The 18384-nt window shown below is 43.5% G+C and overlaps 1 protein-coding gene across 1 annotated transcript in view; it reads left to right on the top strand.

Annotated features, from left to right (window-relative positions):
* Positions 1-3779, top strand: part of MKKS (MKKS centrosomal shuttling protein) — a 75809-nt gene extending 72030 nt beyond the window's left edge. Inside the window, exon 4 of the mRNA XM_078649539.1 lies at positions 1470-3779. Coding sequence (XP_078505665.1) covers positions 1470-1910 — 441 coding nt within the window. The 3' untranslated portion in view covers positions 1911-3779. The remainder of the gene's footprint in view (positions 1-1469) is intronic.
* Positions 3780-18384: the final 14605 nt, after the last annotated feature.

Below are 18384 nucleotides of genomic sequence, written 5' to 3'. Positions count from 1 at the left end.
AAATACAGTAAAAGGGCAGGGGAGAAATGGCAAGACAGGGATTTGCAAGGGAAAGCACACAGGAGAGAGAGCAACACAGAGTGCAGGGGTGTTCAGAAGGTGAAGAAAGCACATGATGGAGAAAGCAACACAAATCTGAAGAGTAAGATTTGTGGTCAGTACTTGTGTCTCGGCTTGCCAATCTTGTTCAATGCTTCCATGAAGCATAGGTACTTTACCATCGCTTTTAATTGGCTGGCTTTTAGAAAATTACATTTTCGTTGCTTGAAGCATGTGTAGGCTAATCAGTATTTGCTCTCCAATTTCTCACAACTATAGATTGTATTTGAATGTGTGAACATGGTATGAAACGTAACTTTTTATTTCAGGTGTTTTGCAGCAATTTCAAAATATTGTGGATCTTCTAATTGCTGAATAGGGTCCAATAATTGATATCTTTTACTTTGCACTTTGTAGCTTGGTTTGGTTTTCACTGAGTGGAAAGTGTCACTCTAAGTGTCCCACATACACACTGAAACCATGGAAATGTTGCACATAAGTAGGGCTCCCGGTTTTATGGTATTTATTTATTTATTTAACATTTCCGACTGTATTTATCCATATTTCTCTTTTGGCCATTTAATCTGTATTTATCCATATTTCTCTTTTGGCCATTTTATCTGTATTTATCCATATTTATTTTGTGCTTTGCAGATAAATGAAGTTGTCAAACTGTACATTTCCATATTTATTTGACTGATAGATGCGCACTAAAACTTTGCTGTCTGTCGAGTTTTAGCTATTTAAGCTGGCAAAGATTACATAACAATATATCCACTGTAAATACTATCATTATACCATACATTTATGTTGACATATGCCACTATTTAAAGAAATGTCAGCCTGTTTTTTAATTTCCATTCTGTCCAGCTGCTGGCCTATAATTCATGTAAGACAGCATGGAGAGTCACTTAAAAGTAGGACAATTTTCTTTATTTATCCACTTTAAAAAATAAAAGCAGACAGAAAGCACATTGTTTTCTGTCTGTATTTATCTGTAAAAAATCTGTGAAAACGGGGAGCCTTACACATAAGCATCCTGAAAACTTGGCATGCCATGTTTTAGTATGCCTCGCTTACAGCACTTAATGGCTTGACTAATGTAGTTGTATGCCAAACTTCATCCACATTTGGGCTGTTAATTCCTCTATACAGGGACCTTAAGTCACAGGCTTAAGTACTGAGCAGCTTCAATTGTTAAATCTTGCAATACGTGCAAATGATAGATCTGCTGCACATGTGATGTCACTTCCTGTTGTGATCTCACTTTCGGCCGTGATGTCCGTTCCGGCCATGATGTCACTTCCTGTGATACCACCTAACTTGGAGAGTCCCCCCACTTCCTTCTTTAGGACTTGTGCCCTGGCCGTATGTATTCAGAAATGTAATGTATGTCTGTATGTGACCATCTAATTATTTGTCTTTCGCAGAGCACTCACGTGCCTGAGAGCGTTCTCCAAAACCTGAATTGCTCGCACCCGGATTACCAGATTGTGGCGGAAGTCTTTTCCCAATCACTTGAATCCGTAGCTCGTAGCTTGGAGCATGATGGGGGTGAACTCCTTACTGATACGCGCAGAGGACATTTGTGGTCGTCTCCACCTGATGCACCCTTGGATACAAATGATCCTGCTTCCCTTGCACAGTGTGGCTGTGGCTTGTACAAGAAACATCAATCTCTCTCTTTGACAGCTCTGGGATGTCGTAGTTGCCCATTCAATCCTCAAGACTTGTCTCTGGAGTTACAGATGAACCCAAAAGACCTGCTTGTGTTGGATTGCTTCGCAGCAAAGGTCAGTGGCCTGCAAGTAGCGGTGGAGACAGCCGCTCTCATTCTGGATCTGGCGTACGTCATCGAGGATCAAAATTAGCTGCGCTTCCATGTTTTTATCAAAATATGTGTTCGACTTTTGCAAACTAATTTTCAATTGTCTAAAGATATGCAAAAGGAAAGTCTGGTAATAATGCAGTGTCATCAGAATACTGTTTTCCAGATGTAATTGTAATTTGTGCTTTGACAAAAAAGCTTGTTGATATTCTTTTCACGGTACAGTTAAAAACATATGTATTTTATCTTTTCTGGGGATAGGTCTAATTAATTGATTGATATTTTTGAATAGAGTAATGTTGCAGTTTAATCAGTTTGCGGATATTTTCAGATTAATTTGCACAATGTTAATGGGCCTATTATAAAATAAATGTTGTTATGGAGCCAGATGTTTTGTTCCCCAGAGGTTGGCTAGCAATCTTCATTTTAGACGGTTATGGATTGATTAACACGTTCACCAGCCAATTTATATCCGTGATTATTGCAATGTGTTCTGAAATATTCCATGTTATGTCTTCACTCCTCTATTCATGCTTGCTGAATGTAAAGTAGGTGAGAAAAACGACGTCGGACTTTTCACTGAGTGCTCCACGAAAAGCTTTTTCATAGTTTCAGTTGCCTAATTTTTTCTTCGAGTAGTCATTCAAATGTGATCGAAATCACTTTAATGGATGGCAGCATGTCGTGCTATCTTGTTTAATATCGAAATGTGATAAATCTCCACCGTTCTCTAGGTACTTCTTCCTTTTCACGACCAATGAGTATGGCTAGAAATAAACATTCTAACCAGACTCTGGAAGGGGTAGAGTGTATGTATGCATTGGCCAGGCTGCCACGTCAATACACCAGGGACTTCTTGCCAGCTGGGGGCTGGCAATGATGTGTATTAGCAGGATGCCAACATCCTTTAACTTTTCATTATAGATGCAAATCGTGCACCTGGGTTGTTGCTGTAGAGCAGTGGTTTAGAGTCGAAGGACACTTGAGGGTCTGCCACTCCTTCTCGGGGTCTGTGGCTGCATACAAAACTAAATCTAGTCTGGATGACTGGTCGGCTCAGCTGAAGCACTGGTATGCACTGACGAGAATATGTCTTAAGAGCAAAAAGGGCAGTGTGATATGCTAGAGCAGTGATTCCCAAACTTCTTAGAACTACAACCCACATTTTTAGAACAACAATCTTTCGAGGCCCACCCAGCTTTAATGGACCTGAGGGTGGTGATATTTGTAATGTAACTAAAGCTTCATGCGGCAGTGCACTGTCATTTACAGACTGCACGTTTTCTATTGAAATAGTCACTAAGTTTGCACAGACACGCACTTTTACTGATAAAACTATATTGCACACAAAGTGATGTGTGGAAATCGGGTTTAAGTGAATATTTATCATTTGTGCATCACCAAGTGAAGTGTCTTGATTTGTTATGTATTCTGTTAAAATGTTTGCTTCCATCACACTTCTGAATTACAAACAATGTGCCTAATTTATTCTTTCCTAACTGCTGATTGGGTATAGTTCATTTACATGCATTTACATTTTGTGAGTGTTAGACAAAAATTGCACCCTACAGCCTTTCCTTTAACACTCCTTTCACCCCAGCAAGTTTGTCACATAATTTGCTTTACTTTCCTTTCTCGAGCTGCAAGGTGAGAGGAGTTTGTGAACACCTATCTCCATGTTAAAAAAGCGAGAAGCAATTTGTCACAAGACATAGCCTGACATTTGACCTCTGCATTTGAAACACAGCAGATATGAGAAGAGAAAAACAGAATTGATATGTACCTTTATTTATTGCTTGGACTAGCAAATCACTTCATCTTTTAAAAATAAATTAAATGTTGAAACTATTTACTTAGAAGTTAGAATTTTACTTTTTTTTCTTTATAATTGCATTAAACATTTAGTAATGTGTGTGTCTGTTGGATGTATACTAGGCTCTGTATTTGTAGCGATTGATTTGAAGTTCTAATTGCTTAGGCGGGTGTGCCCTGCGTCTAGTCCAGGGACTAGCCGGAAAATTAAAATAGCCCCCACTTTTAACTGATGACACCAAGCAAGTGAGCCAAACCATTCCTAGAACATCTTCCATGTCTCTTCCAATCATGCATCTATCCGTTCATTCTTTCACCCTTTGATCCTCCTGCTGATAATCCACTGTTTCACCTTTACATTCTGTCATCCACTCATTCTTTCATCCATCATTCAATCTTTTCCTAATCCATTCATCCATCCAACCATCCTAAGGGAGTAGCCAGAAAATTAAAATAGCCCCCTTTTGAACTAATTCACTGATGCCACGAAGCAAGTGAGCCAAACCCTTCCTAGAACCGCTTCCTTGTCTCTTCCAACCATGCATCTATCTATTCATTCTTTCACCCTTCAATACACCTGCTGCTATCCACTATGTTGCCTTTACATTGTCATCCACTCATGTGTTCATCCAACATTCAACCTTTCCCTAATCCATTCATCCTTACACACGGCTATACCATCTAGCTTCTCTTCCATCCATCCATCCATCCATCCATTATGCCATCCATCTGTCCATCCACTCTGCCATTCATCTATCCACTCTGCCATGCATCCACTCTACCATGCATCCGTCTAACCACCCATTCATCGACTCTGCCATGCATCCTGGCATCCATCCATCCACTCTACCATCCATCCACTCATCTTTTCACCCACTCATCCATCCTTTTACTCTGTCATCCTTTCATATGTCCATCCACGCCTTTACTCTGCCATGCTTACACCTGTCCATCCACGTATCCCCATTCACCCATCAATCCATCTCTTTAGTTTTGTCATCCTTTCAACTGTCCGTCCACCTATCATTCACTCATCCTTTCACACACTTATTCATCCGCATACTAATTCATCCACAGATTCATTTATTCACACTTCTTTTCACCCTTCCTTCCAATATTCCTTCTTTCTTTCCATATTCTATTAAACCAGCTGTCTTTTTTCCTTGCTCCTGTTCACTCTTCTATTGATTCTGCATTCCAGCGTTAATGATGAGCTTTTGTCTGCCCAGTTGCAGACACAAGAGTCCCATAAAGAACCACCCCCCTGTAGCTGCTAAAGCGAGGACTTCACGACTCCCCTGTGACCAATAGTAATCCAATAAGAGGGGGGCGAAAAGGGTGGGTAACACAATTCAAAACGTTAAGAAGTGTTGCTGTAGAGCATCAGGTATTAGCCATGTACAATACATTGTCGACTTTATAAAAACCTTTGTCAAAAACAGGCTTTTCAGATTTAAGCATGTCAGTGGCTAAGTAGCCAAGGCAAATAACATTAGTGACATGGACGGTCTTTCTTTGAGCCCATTTACAGTGGAAAAAAAAAACAAGATTCCTTTTTAGGGTTTCAGGTACAGGGCTAAAACCTCAGCCTAAAGCATAATGTACATACATTATTAATTCTAGGCCATTAAGTGACATCAGGTTTCCTATGCAATTGCAAAATCTTTTTTTATAACCATGGACATGTGCTGTTCTGTAAAAGTTACCAAAAATAGTCAGTTTCTAAACTTGCTATTTTCTTTTTTTTCTTTTTTCAAAACATTTTGAAATTGAAAAAATATACTTAGCTTTGATCACGTTGTTTATGTTTTCATCGGTGGTCATTTTTAGGTCTCGCCTAGCCAGCTCATGCGCTGCCTCTTCAAGACATGCTATATCTACTCTGTGGGCTTACAGCCTGCTCATCTTTGCTGATTTGTTTGTTTGCGTGTCGGTTCAAAAAGCTTGCATGTATGTGGCTAATCTGAGTTTGCTGTCCCTCCTTATGGTGTTTTGCTCACGGAGCATTGTCCTATTGCTTGTCTCCTTGCCCTATTGGCTATTTCATTTGGTGTGCGGACCCTTTTTTAGGTCTCGCGACCTATCGATGCGCGCATGGGAGCGAGAATTCAAGTGGCGAAAACATCATGAAACCACCAGCTTTTTGCTGGCGTTTTCATGCAGTTCATGTGAACCACGTGAGCAAACATGCACGCGCATTCACGGCCAGGGCTTCTCCGCCCCTAATTATTCATGGCCGGCCGCAGGCCGGCCGTACTTTCACTTTCCCGCTTCTCCTCCCCTAATCATTCATTCCCGGCCGCTCACAGCACATCAAAGGGCTTCGCCCAGCGTGCGCTCTGCATTCTCTCCCCAGCCAGCTTCCCCCATCCCTCGCACCCCCTCCTCCTTCAGGCCCCCACCATTTGCTTCCATAGCTTGCAAAGACCTCACAGAGAGCCTTTGACGGTATTGTCCTTGCTGTTTGCAAACATCGCATGTCTGTTTTCTGCCTCAGCAGTCGGTAAGCCAGCTGGCGCTTCATGCTTTTACTGTAATTTGCTACATTAGTATTTTTTCCCCGTGAGTCATTCTCAGCACTCCAATGGAGATCATAGTTTGCTTTCAATTCTCCAACTCTGGTCTGTACTTCGAATGTACGTTTGTGGTCTTTCACTAGCTCCGCTACCTAGTTTCTCTCGTAACCCTCCCACACTAAAATCTGCTGCAGCTCGGTGTCACGTCTGCTTCAGCTCACCCAGTTTTCTCTTTCTTCACCATCACTCTCCCACCACCTTTGCCTCTGCCAAAGTTGATTCTTTTTAAATTGCGCTAGTACAGCACATCAAAAACAATAATTTTTTTTAATCTATAAAATTGCGCTCGTACTTGCAAAGCCATCAATAGCCGAAACCAGTCGTGCTTTTAATTGCTTTCAAATTACCCACAATGCGGAGTCATGCAAGGTGCAGACTCCTTGAAAGATCAGAACTAAAACTTAACAAGCATTGGCATTGCCAATAGGTCTCGCTTGTGGGACCTTATAAGTATTTAGTTTTGCAGCACAATATCCGATTATGCAACAAGGATATTGTGCTGCAAAACTAAATACTTATAAGGTCCCACAAGCGAGACCTATTGGCAATGCCAATGCTTGTTTGTTATTTTCAGACCAACCCAATGTTATGGGAATGTTTTCTTTTGTTCCTTTTTAAGTTCTGTGTACACTTTGGGCTGCGTTTTTTGTTCAGAATCCAAGATTGAGATTTGAAGTGAACTTTTCACAGTTGAATACAAATTATGCTTAATAAAAGGCATTTTTTGGGGGGATTAACAAGAATTTTTTTTAACAATGCTTTAAGCCCAGCCCATGTTTTGGGAATGTTCACTTTTGTTCTGTTTTAACTGGGGCACCATGTGCACATTGGTCTGTGTTTTTTGATCCGAAATGCTAAACCCAGATTGCTATCCGACTTAAAAACAAACACTCGCTGTGAACTTCTCACCGTATTGTTAAAATTTGTGAGGATTTATCAGCCCTTTCGAAACGAAGCATCCATTACATGGGATTTATTGCGCACCAGCATGTTCCTATTTCTTATTATGTCGCCTTGTTGCTAAAACTTACATTTTTGGGGTTTGAGAGTTCTCTGGTCTACTTTTAAAACTATAAATGAAAAACAAGTGCTTGCCTAACCTTGCCTGTGTTAACAGTCAATGTTATAAGCATCGTGTTTGCATGGGCTTTCTATAATTCATGTGCTTGTTTGTTTTGTGCACAGTCTGCCCCGCCTTATAGGGCCATCAAAAGAACCATTCTGCTTACAATTTTACTGCATTTCACACACATTTTTGGGCCGTTGCGAGACGTGGCATGTCTCACATTCCCAACCCTTCTGGCTTTATAGAAGCAGCGGGTTCTTATATGTGACTGCCAGAAGCAGTATTTCACTTACAATTCACTGACTTTGACTCGCTTGAGCAACCCTTGCGAGACACTGCATTTCGCACTTCACCAGCCCTCCTAGCTGTACAAAAGCAGTGGTTTCTTATGTTTCACTGCGTTATAAGTGCTTACTTCATCCACAGGCCTACCGACCGGTCAAAGGCACTGATTTAAAAAAGGAAAAATACCATACTAGTGACTTCTTCCCCAACCCTACTAGTCTTTTCGAAGCAGCGATGTATCATATATGACTGCTTTATAAGTGCAGTTTTTGTACCTAGCCTTGCATCTATTTTTCTTAAGCAGTTTGAAATACCTCTCTCTCCCACATAAAGTATTGCAGTGCTTTACATATTCACCAGTTACATAGCACAAAGACGCATTTATTTATGGTTAACACAGGGAGATTAAGTGATTTGCCCAAAAACACAGCATTTTAATACAACGCCAATATGCAACTGCTTGTATTTTTGTTTCGTTCAATCTGCCCTGCCTTATAGGGCCATCAGAAAAACCATTCTGCTTACAATTTTACTGCATTTCACAGACATTTTTTTTGGCCCTTGCGAGACGCAGCATGTCCCACATTCCCAGCCCCACTGGCCGTTCAGAAGCAGCAAGTTCTTATATGTGACTGCCAAAAGCAGTGTTCTGCTTACAATTCACTGACTTTGACTCGCTTTACCAGTCCTTGTGAGACCCTGCATTTCTCACTTCCTCAGCCCTACTAGCCATTCAAACGCAGTGGTTTCTTATTAATCACTGCTTTATAAATGATTGCTTCATCCCAGCCGCATAGCTAGGAGGGGTGGGGGGGCGGTTCGCCCCAGGCGGCACTTTTTCTGAGGCGGCACCTTTTCTGAGGCGGCCGTGGCCCGTTGTCTGGCACTGACTGTCTGGACTGGAGGCCGAGGCCCGTTGCGTCCACCTCAGTGACTGTAGGGCGGGCGGCGGCGCTCTTTACATATCATCACTTCACTTGTTACCCAGCCAGTCATCTGGAGTAAAGTTAGCACTAAGCACAGAGTTCTTATGGGCATTATAAATAAATACTGTAAACTTGCTGTCGGTCGGGTTCCGAATTCAACATTGTGATGACCGTTGCTGGCCTGCCCCCCCCCGCCCCCTCCCAGCCTCGCTCACACTAGTCCTCCAGGGCCGTCAATCCAGTGGTGGCGCGCGCTAGCGCAACCAATGACGGCCCTGTAAGGACATTTTTGGCCAGCCCTCGCCGCACCGTAGCAGTGTGACGCGTTACACGCTCACCGCTCGCCCCTAGTCGTGTCGAAGAGTCGGAGGAGTGCGTCACTACTGCGGAGCCCATTCTCTTCTTCTTGCATCTTGCCTGCAGTCTGCATACCGCCAGGGGCAGCGGCACGCACGCAACAACTATAAAATAATTCAAGGTGAGGAAAGAATAAAGAACCTGGTGACCGTGACCGTCCGTCCAATTACAATCATTGCACTGTGCACAACGGCACGCACCAACAAGTGTTACACTCTTTAAGCACCCAGACTCATTTTGCACTCTGCCGTTAGTTAGAGGATCTATGCACTTCTAATTCTAATACCCATGTTACTGCTGAATTCCCAATTTCCCCTTGGAAAACCTGCAAGTCTGGTGACTCGTGACTGTGGGGTTTCTGGCAGTAGAGGGACAGAGCTCAGCTTTTAATCCAATCCAGCTGAACAGGAAAACCACCTTTTGAAGTCTAAGCGCTTAGCGTGTGCTTGGGGGCCCGGACGCGCTGTGGAGAGTGAGTCTGGCGCGCTGGCAGAGAGCAGAGCGCGCGGATAGCACCTCAGAGCGCGCGGAGTCCTCCAGAGCCTGCTGCTCCACAACACCAACCGTTATAAGGCTGGGGATTGCCATTCAAACCTCCCAGCGTGAGTCACCAGAGGGGACCTTGGCATAAATAAGGGCAGGGCGCACAATGAAAGAGCAAGTTAGTACCTCGTCAGGAGTAGTAAGCGCTATATAAATGCAGCTACAATCAATGTCAAATGCTAGGTTTCATTGTCACGGAGAGCACAAACAGAATACACTGGTTATGACTAGTTAGAGAGCGTCAGCGTTTGCTAACATAAGGGCTCGAAGTGCCTGAGTGATAGATACATCTGCTTCCTGTAACCTGCTGCACAGCTTTTCTGTGTGTCCTGTCTTATGGTAACACACACAGCAGCATCACACAATCACACACTCTCATGGTTATAGTAGATTTAGATTAACTATCACAAGAGCTTGAATACTCTTGTGATAGTTACGAGACAGTTAGGGAGAGAACCAATGGTCTGTTAGTTACTTTAGTTTTAGAGAGGGGTGATACAGAAATAATTTTGCAACAACCCCTATATACGAACGCTGTGAAGTATGTTATACTTTTCTGGTGAAGGTTCTTCTAGAAAAATAAACCAGGGCATGAGAGTTGTCAAGGAAGACTCAGAATTAATAAAGTTCTTCTCATAAGGGTCATTAAATGCTTGATATTAACTTACACTGGGATCAGTAGGTGCGTGAAACATTTCCAATATCCTGGTAGCACCAGTCATGCAAAAGTATTTTGTGTTCTTTTAAAGCTCACTTGTGTATGTACATGTGCTGCCTGTATTGATACCCTGGGATGGTTTGTAATTTGACCTGTTTTCATCCTTCCTCAGTTGTGCAGTGTTGGACCTTTACTTCACCGGGTGGCAGTGTGATGCTGGGGCTCTGTAGTGGACTTTCCTGGAAGTTAGTGGAGTGGTGGGGTAGGTGTGTGGTACTCTGAGCTGGGAGTCAGGTGGCAGTGTAACAGGGATAGTGTGGTTGTCAGAGGAGAAGTGGTTGTAATGTAAATGTAAATGTATGTATTTCGACTTATATAGCGCACGTATCACCCGAAGGCATCAAGGCGCTTGCCTTGGGAACCCGTCCTGGCTTTTCCCTGTGAGATAACCCCTACTGGGTATCCCCAGGGTGAAAGCCAGGCATCCCGCAGCAGGAGGGCCGCCGTAGTGGAGATTAAGCAACTATTGCCCAGAGTTGCAGCGTGGGACCCCATGATTAGAATAGGCACCGAGGCGAGAATTATCGAGTCCGTGGACATTTTGGGCTCAGGACCCTGCCGCGTCGGGAATTGAACCCTGGTCCCGGGCCAGACCTCTGCATCAGGGTCTGCCGCTCTAATCAGTGAGCCACACTCCAATGTGAAGGGGTGCTACTGCTTGCGATATGACAAGGTAATAGAAAGGGATTATGTAGTGGAGTGATGGGGAATCGTAGTTTGATACTGACAGATGGTAATGTGAGTCTCTTAGGTGGTATTGCTATGGTATTGGTGATAGCGCTGTGGTGGAGTAGAGGAAGGTGGTATTGTTAGACCAGTTTTACTACAGTCGGGGTTAGAAGGGCATTTTGTTTGCGACTGTGCCATGCTGTAATGTGGTTGGATTATATTGTTGGAGAAATGTAGTGCTTGGCTTACTTTTGATTTGCATTGGGTGGTAGTGAATAGTGTTGTGATGCTGGAAGGTGCTAACGTGGTAGTGCTGATGTGGTTGTGTGTTGATTGGGGAGTGTCTAGGGCTGAGGTGGGGTTGCCAGCGTGGTGGTGTGGAAGAGTATTGAGATGATATAGTGGTAAAGTGATCCAGAGATATTTTAAGGCGGTCCAATGGGGCGTTAGTGTGTTGTTGGTGGGTAGCAGAGTGGTGATGGTTGGTGGTAGTCTGTCTTTTGCTGTAAAGTAGTATTATGCGAGTGAGGATTATGGTATGATGGTGACTAAGGATGTGCGATAGTGTTATGTGGCAGTGCAGTGGTCAACATAGATATGGAAATCTATGGGTTGGTAGCATGGTTCGGAGGACGAAGCATTGTCCTGTTGGTGGCAGAGAATTTCTGGGACTGGGAAATTACCTCTTGGAGACTCCGGTGCTGCCAAACCTTAGGGGTAATAAAAAATATCTCTATATGTATAGAAAGCAGACTGTCAAAGTAGCTCTATATAGCGATACATAAGAACTAATAATAAAAATACATCAGAGCACAAATTACTAGACTGGATTTACCAGAATCAGATGAAGTAATTAATAGAAAGAAATAGTAGAAAGAATATTGAACATGAATAAACTACACAGCATACCTGCGAGCCAGACAAACCACTTGGAGATTGTTATCTTTTATTTGGTGCTTTGTCAGAAGCTGGGGGTTAATTCAAGAAGAATAGTAGATCCCTGCTGTCCTGAATCCACGGTTTTGGACGACAGTGGATGCTATGGCTGTTAACATAGTACGAAGATCACCCGACTAAAAGAGCATCCCACGGCTGTTTATTGGCCGGCGGGAGGGACTATGACATGTTTTCAAAGCAGAGAGGAAAGCAAGAAAAAGAGCAGACTTGCATTTAATGGGCTGCATAGGTAGCTTTAAGAGTGACTTGTTTACAAAATGGTGGATACTGTTTTGTTATATATATAAGAAGGTGCATTACAGTATGGGTTGACTTGGAGCATGCACACTCACAGAACCCCACATGTGCAGTACCCAAGTACAAAGCTGCGAAACCGATTACTTCGCTAAATTTCCTGTCTCCGCGCCAGAGAAGGGCTTAGAGTGATGAAGTTCTGTGCATTGTAATTTTGAAATACTTTAGCCGGAGTTAATCCTTGGCAAAGGGAGCTCTAGGTATTACTAATAGTACAGGCTTTGTGTGCTGGGTTGGTTCTGATTGCTAGGTGTGATATTTTCATAATTTTATTGTAATCATGAGTCCGCCACCACAGACATTTGCACCAGTTTTAGTCCTTTTAGAGTGTCTCTCTCATTGCTGATAGCTCAAATGGGTGTAATTACCCACACATTGTATTTATTAGTTATATCATGAGTGCATGTAAGCCCGTTATGAGATTTAACAAACTGGATTTTGCTTTGGGGTTGTGCTAAAAAAGTAGCGCAATCCCAAATGCAAAATCTGGGCCTCAACTAATTTTACATTTTTTTTAAAACCCTGCCACAAAGAAATTGGCAACAAGGAGAAGCATGTTAGTAGATCTTTTATGCTTAATTGATTACAAAGTCTGCATTTCCTAATATTTTTATAGGGTTAAGGCATCTGATTCAGAGGTGCCCAGTAACTATCAGGGAATAATAATTGGTGAGATAACCCTGGAAGTTAAAGTATTTCTTGGAGAAATTTCTGTTTTGTGTAGCCTCAGATCTGACTCGAAGTAGTATAGAAGGTTAATGTGCAGTCTGTGTGTTCTCTTTTGTACTGCCAGTCACTGGTGTATTCAACTGTCTAGCCTTTGACCGTGTCATGTATGTGCATGTAACTTGCATGATCGAGGTAACTGTTAGCAGCAATACTACGTGTCTCTCCTCGGAGACTCGAAATAGAATAGAGTAGGGACCCCCTCAGGATAATTTCAGGTCAGGGAGTAGAGGGGAAAAAATGACCAAACTAACAGAGAAACTCCCTCTTGACCTATAATACTTTTATCATGGAAAGTATCGCTCAACCACAAGGCATACACAGATCATATCAACACTTGTTTATGAATTTTACTCATTTTATTTCATTTTTCTGTAAAAAGCTTTTTTCATTTCTTTATATCATTTTAACAACAATTATAAAATATACATTACTCAAAAAGAAATTCATTTAACACAATAGGGACATGAATATATAGCATTGGATACACAGAATTCATGTATTATAAAAATAAGAACAATTCTATAAAACCAGGTAGAGAACCACACACATACTCATGCACACTTCCTAAACATACATGCCATCAAAGAACAAACATAAACATCCTATCACATTGTATCTATTGTCCAGTATGTGACCAAAGTCATTAGATCTAAAAATGAAGAAAATAAGTTGACGCGTTTCGGTGGAAAAACAGCAGTAGAACCACCTTCTTCAGGACCAGCTAGAAACAATTCGATATAGGATCTCTAAACCTGGAATTCGTGTCTTTTCAGTAAGCGTGCAGAAAGAAATTCATAATCCTACTGGGTTGCAACCCATCCTTGCACGATCTGAAATATCTACTGGATATATCAAATATCAAGGAACAACATATTCGAACTCATCTTGTCGAGGTGTAAGGCAATTATTTGCTGCCACTAGAGCACAATGAGCCGGTCGGGGCCGAGAACACCTTGTTACAGCTTTCTAATTCGGGCTTGCTCTTCATATATCATGTGGGGGGGGCCGCCACAGTCGTTATTAGTCTTTGTCGATATACTTTATATGTCCTTTTCACCGCCTTAGTCCTACGTCACTTGAAAATACGAGGTGCGTTTTTTGTAGACGAAGTTTGCTAATCCCCACAACACGTAGCCTCTGCCTCCGACCGCAGTTGATTCCTCGGAGACTCGGACATCTTTCAAGTGCTCACCGTCCTTTTTCCCCAGCACCCCCCCCCCACCCCCCAAGGGGCGGCAATCTGTGGGGTAGCTCCGGGCACCACAAGCTCTAGCTACGCCCCTGCTTCATCCACAGGCCTACCGACCGGTCAGAGGCATTTTGTCTCTCTACCATGCAAGTGGCTTCATCCCTAACCCAACTAACCCTAGTTTTTAAGTTTGGTTTAAAATTGACGGCCCTTTAAATGCAATACATTGTCACTTAAGTCTCTCCCTTTACGAATAAAATAAAGGAACCAAAAAAGGGGACATAACACCTTATAAAGCACCAGCCTTTCAGAATTGCAAGTGGGGAACAGGGATGGAGGTTGCATTCAAGCTTTATATGTCAGCCAGCCTTTTGTCTATCTTAAGCACACTTTACTATAAAGCGTTCACACCTCTTTGCACATGTTTGGTGGGTACTTCAGAATGGAGACAGCCTGGCTGCAACAAGATCTGTATTCAAATACTGTGTCTGGTTAGCAGGCTGCTTTGTCATGTTGACCAGTGATTTAGATTTTCTCAAGCGCAAACATGAAAAGGACGAAAGTAACTGAGATAGTTATCATTATAGTAAAAGCAATCTGTTTCCTACGTCAAACATATAACCATTAAAGAAAAACTTTTCATTACATGCATAAGTTAGTAACAAACTAACTTTAAGGCACCACAAAACAAACCTACATAAAATCATCAACAGCACATTAGAAAATATTGGATTACCTGAAACACAAACCATATACACATAGTGTCCACAGAACAACTGTAGAACCGAGAAAACAAAAATAAAACCTCACACAAGGGCTAGACCTAATGGCTTGGCCAATTCTTGGTTAATGTTTGTAAAATATTTACATGTGGGCGTTTAGTCAGTGTAAAGGTTATGAAAAGCTGAATACACTTATAATAGATTCTGAATTTACGGCAATGTTGTTTGTGTTGAACACCCATTATTTCTTTACCCATATTTTTCTTAAAAGCCAGACTGTATTAAAAACAAACTAGAGTAAAATATTGTCAAGACTCTCAAATTATGTAATGTCTCTTAAAATCTGAGAACGCAAATATATGCTATGCATCCCTGGCTTTTCTGATTTCGAGGACACATGGCTTGAACAGTTTGTCTTAACAACATTCGAAAACCCTGAGTCAGTAAATAAGTTAGGGCTCAAAATATTGTATTCATTGGTTTCCCACCAAGCTTTTAATGGCAATGACATCCAAGCAACATTTTCTAATTAAGGAACTTTAACCAATTTTAAGTTGAGGGTGGTTCCCATAATTGTGCAATACTTTAATGGATGGTGATGCTAAAGCTATGTTGAGAAAAATGTTTTCGAGGTATTCGCTTCCAGTACTGTGTCTGACATTATGCCGAATTAATGTGCTAACAATGCATAGCATTACATTCGACCTGCACCCCCATCCCTAAAAAAATAAGACCCTCGTGCCCGTTGATGTTTCTTCACAATTACACAAAAGGACAACACTTTAGGCAAGCTGAATATGTTTACGGAATACTTTTTACTGAAAGATGACAGCTGCATCTATCGTAACTAGGCCCCGCGGTTTGCCAGGCTCTGCTGCGGGGATTAAAGCAGATTAGCCGAGGAGAAGTGAAAGTGCGCTTTATTAAACGATAACAAGGCTAGGCCGTGGCCCTTATTCCCGCTCTCCGTGGAAAGAATACTGAAGGAAAGGTATTTTAATGGTGTCAGTAAGAGGCCTCTGTGTGTTACTTTTGTACATTTCACTGTCACTTTCTCTATGATTTTAGAATTCGTGAATTTGGGCACACATTCCTGAAACAACATTATACTTCCTTGTTTTTTCTGATCGACTCCTGAGCAAGTGGAAGAGCCGAGAGCTTGCGGAAAGGGGTACAAAGAAAAGAGACAAGGTCTTCGGTAGGCAAAACTTAATATAGAGTCTAGCAAAGTTTTTTGTGTGTTTTTTTGGTCTCCTTTGCGAGTCCACTGTTTTGATCAGGGTGTAAACAATCAATATACTTGCTTTATGTAGATTTTAAGACATTTAGGTCCAGATGTGCGACACCAGATTGCAGTCGCAAACGGGCAATTGGCCGTTTGCGACCGCAATTTAGCACATGGCCATGTACAAACCTCTTTTTGCGAATCTGTACATTTTACCGATTCGCAAAATGAGGATTGCGACTCGCTAATAGGAAGGGACGTACCAATGGGCGTCCCTTCCTAATAGCGACTCACGTTTGAATGTATGAATATTTTGCGACCGCAATTGTGGTCGCAAAACACTCGCAATTTCCCATCTACTTCAATCAGGTGGTAAACCATTCGCAAACAGGAAGGGGTCCCCTTTGTAAATGGGTCAAAAAATATGTTTTACGGGCAGGCAGCGGTACCAGGGACCACTGCCAGCCCTTAAAAGTGCTCACGGAGTGCTGTTGCTGCTGACATTGAATTGCACTGTCGCCCTGCCGCCCTGGTGAAAACCCTGCCTCCCCTTGAAGTGCTCTGCTGGTGTGAGCGTGTTCTGCATTCAGCGGACCTTGCCATCGCTCCCAGCTGGAAGCCCTTGAGGGTCGAGGTCTGCGGGAGTCTTGAGAAGGGAACCGACCGGGGGACTGCGAGGCCCAGCATTCCTCAGTCAGCGCAGCTGGTGCCTCTTCCCCCGGCGGCCACGCCCCCCGCCTCCTGCCCTGCCTTCATTACCTTTCGCGACACCCGCTCCGCAGGTGCCGCTCATGGAGTGCTATTGCTGCTGACATTGAATTGCACTGTCGCCCTGCCGCCCTGGTGAAAACCCTGCCTCCCCTTGAAGTGCTCTGCTGGTGTGAGCATGTTCTGCATTCGGCGGAACTTGCCATCGCTCCCAGCTGGAAGCCCTTGTGGGTCGAGGTCTGCGGGAGTCTTGAGAAGGGAACCGACCGGGGGACTGCGAGGCCCAGCATTCCTCAGTCAGCGCAGCTGGTGCCTCTTCCCCCGGCGGCCACGCCCCCCGCTTTCACGTACATTACTGACGCAATCTCCACCGCGACGCGGGACGCGCGTGGGACGGAGCTCGGGGCGAAGAGCGGGCCGTTTGAGGCCTTTCGAGTACAGCAGAGTCCGGGCCGGGCCATACCCCTTGGCCCCATTCTTGTCATTGTCACTGCAAACTCACCTGCTAGCTGTGCTTGCCGAAGATAAGGTGCCATGTCCACACGTGAGTACAGAAGCAGGGCAGCCAAAGGGAACTTGAAAGATGGAACACTCGATGACTTTATCACCAGAACTAACACCGCCATAGATATGGAGATCAGTAAAATGCAGCATAGGGTCTCCATTGAACTCGATGCGGCTAGAAGGATATCCCAGGAGTTGGGCACGGCTAAAAAATCCTCTTTAGGTCACTATGCCCTTGCAAAAACACTGGATCGCCCAAAGGGCCTAGCTCCTATCATAACGCAGGTAGTTATCCGTCATCCATCAGTCGTACCCCTTCCTGCCCCAGTATTGGAGGTGGGGTCCCCACGTGCATCCCCCCCATCCTTAGTTCACCATTGGGTGGGGGGGCAGGGGTTGAGGGGGCCCCCTTGGAGACGCCACAGACTGTTAAGCGTAAGGTTATGAGTGGGAGGATTTCCCCTACCCCCCCAAAGGGTTCCATTCATAAACGAAAGCGTAACAACACCACTGCCTATTCTAGGAAAAAGGCTAAGTTTGCAAAGGCTCAGCTACCCTCCCAAGTGCTAGCTCAGCCACATCACTCATTCTTCCCCATGGCAAATAGTTGCCCCTCTGCAATAGATCCTAGTCCAGCTAAATCGGTGGGGGAAAATGAGCATCTTGTAATAGAAGGTGAGGATGCTGGGGTACCACTTTGCACGATTGAAGGAAAGGACGTGGAATTTCTAACGATTGTGTGGGAAACGTTAAAAAAACTCTTAATCCCCCTAGAAGTTAGACTCTCTCGAATAGAAACCCAGCTACTCGAGACAGAAAAAAGTATTTTAAATCTAGCCACCCTGTCCATACCTCCCAACAAACCAACTAGCCCACCTGTTGCGACTCTCATTCCACCAGTACCTGCTGCTATTTCATCAGTACTTCCGGTGGTCAAACCCATTCCGAAACCTCGCCATAAGGTCACCACAAACACCTCTCTCAACAGAGTAGCGGAAAGCGCGAATGAGTTGCCGGCTCTGTCTGCACCAGCTCCGAAAGTCATGGCAATCCCGAGGGCTAAAGATCGTAACACTTATCATTCTACCCCATATAGACAAAATTCTTTTAAAAATCACTATAGGGGTTATTTTGATCTTCCCCCAGACGTAAGACCGTATGTAGTTGTGCTTACGGGGGTCCCGCAAATTCCTCACCAACAGCAGGAGGATTTTGGGTCATTAAATAACAAGGTAAT

The sequence above is a fragment of the Lissotriton helveticus genome, chromosome 6 (assembly GCF_964261635.1).
Source record: "Lissotriton helveticus chromosome 6, aLisHel1.1, whole genome shotgun sequence".
NCBI classification, from domain to species: domain Eukaryota; kingdom Metazoa; phylum Chordata; class Amphibia; order Caudata; family Salamandridae; genus Lissotriton; species Lissotriton helveticus.
Note: the sequence above shows the minus strand (reverse complement) of the source record. Positions and strands in the feature narration are given on the sequence as shown.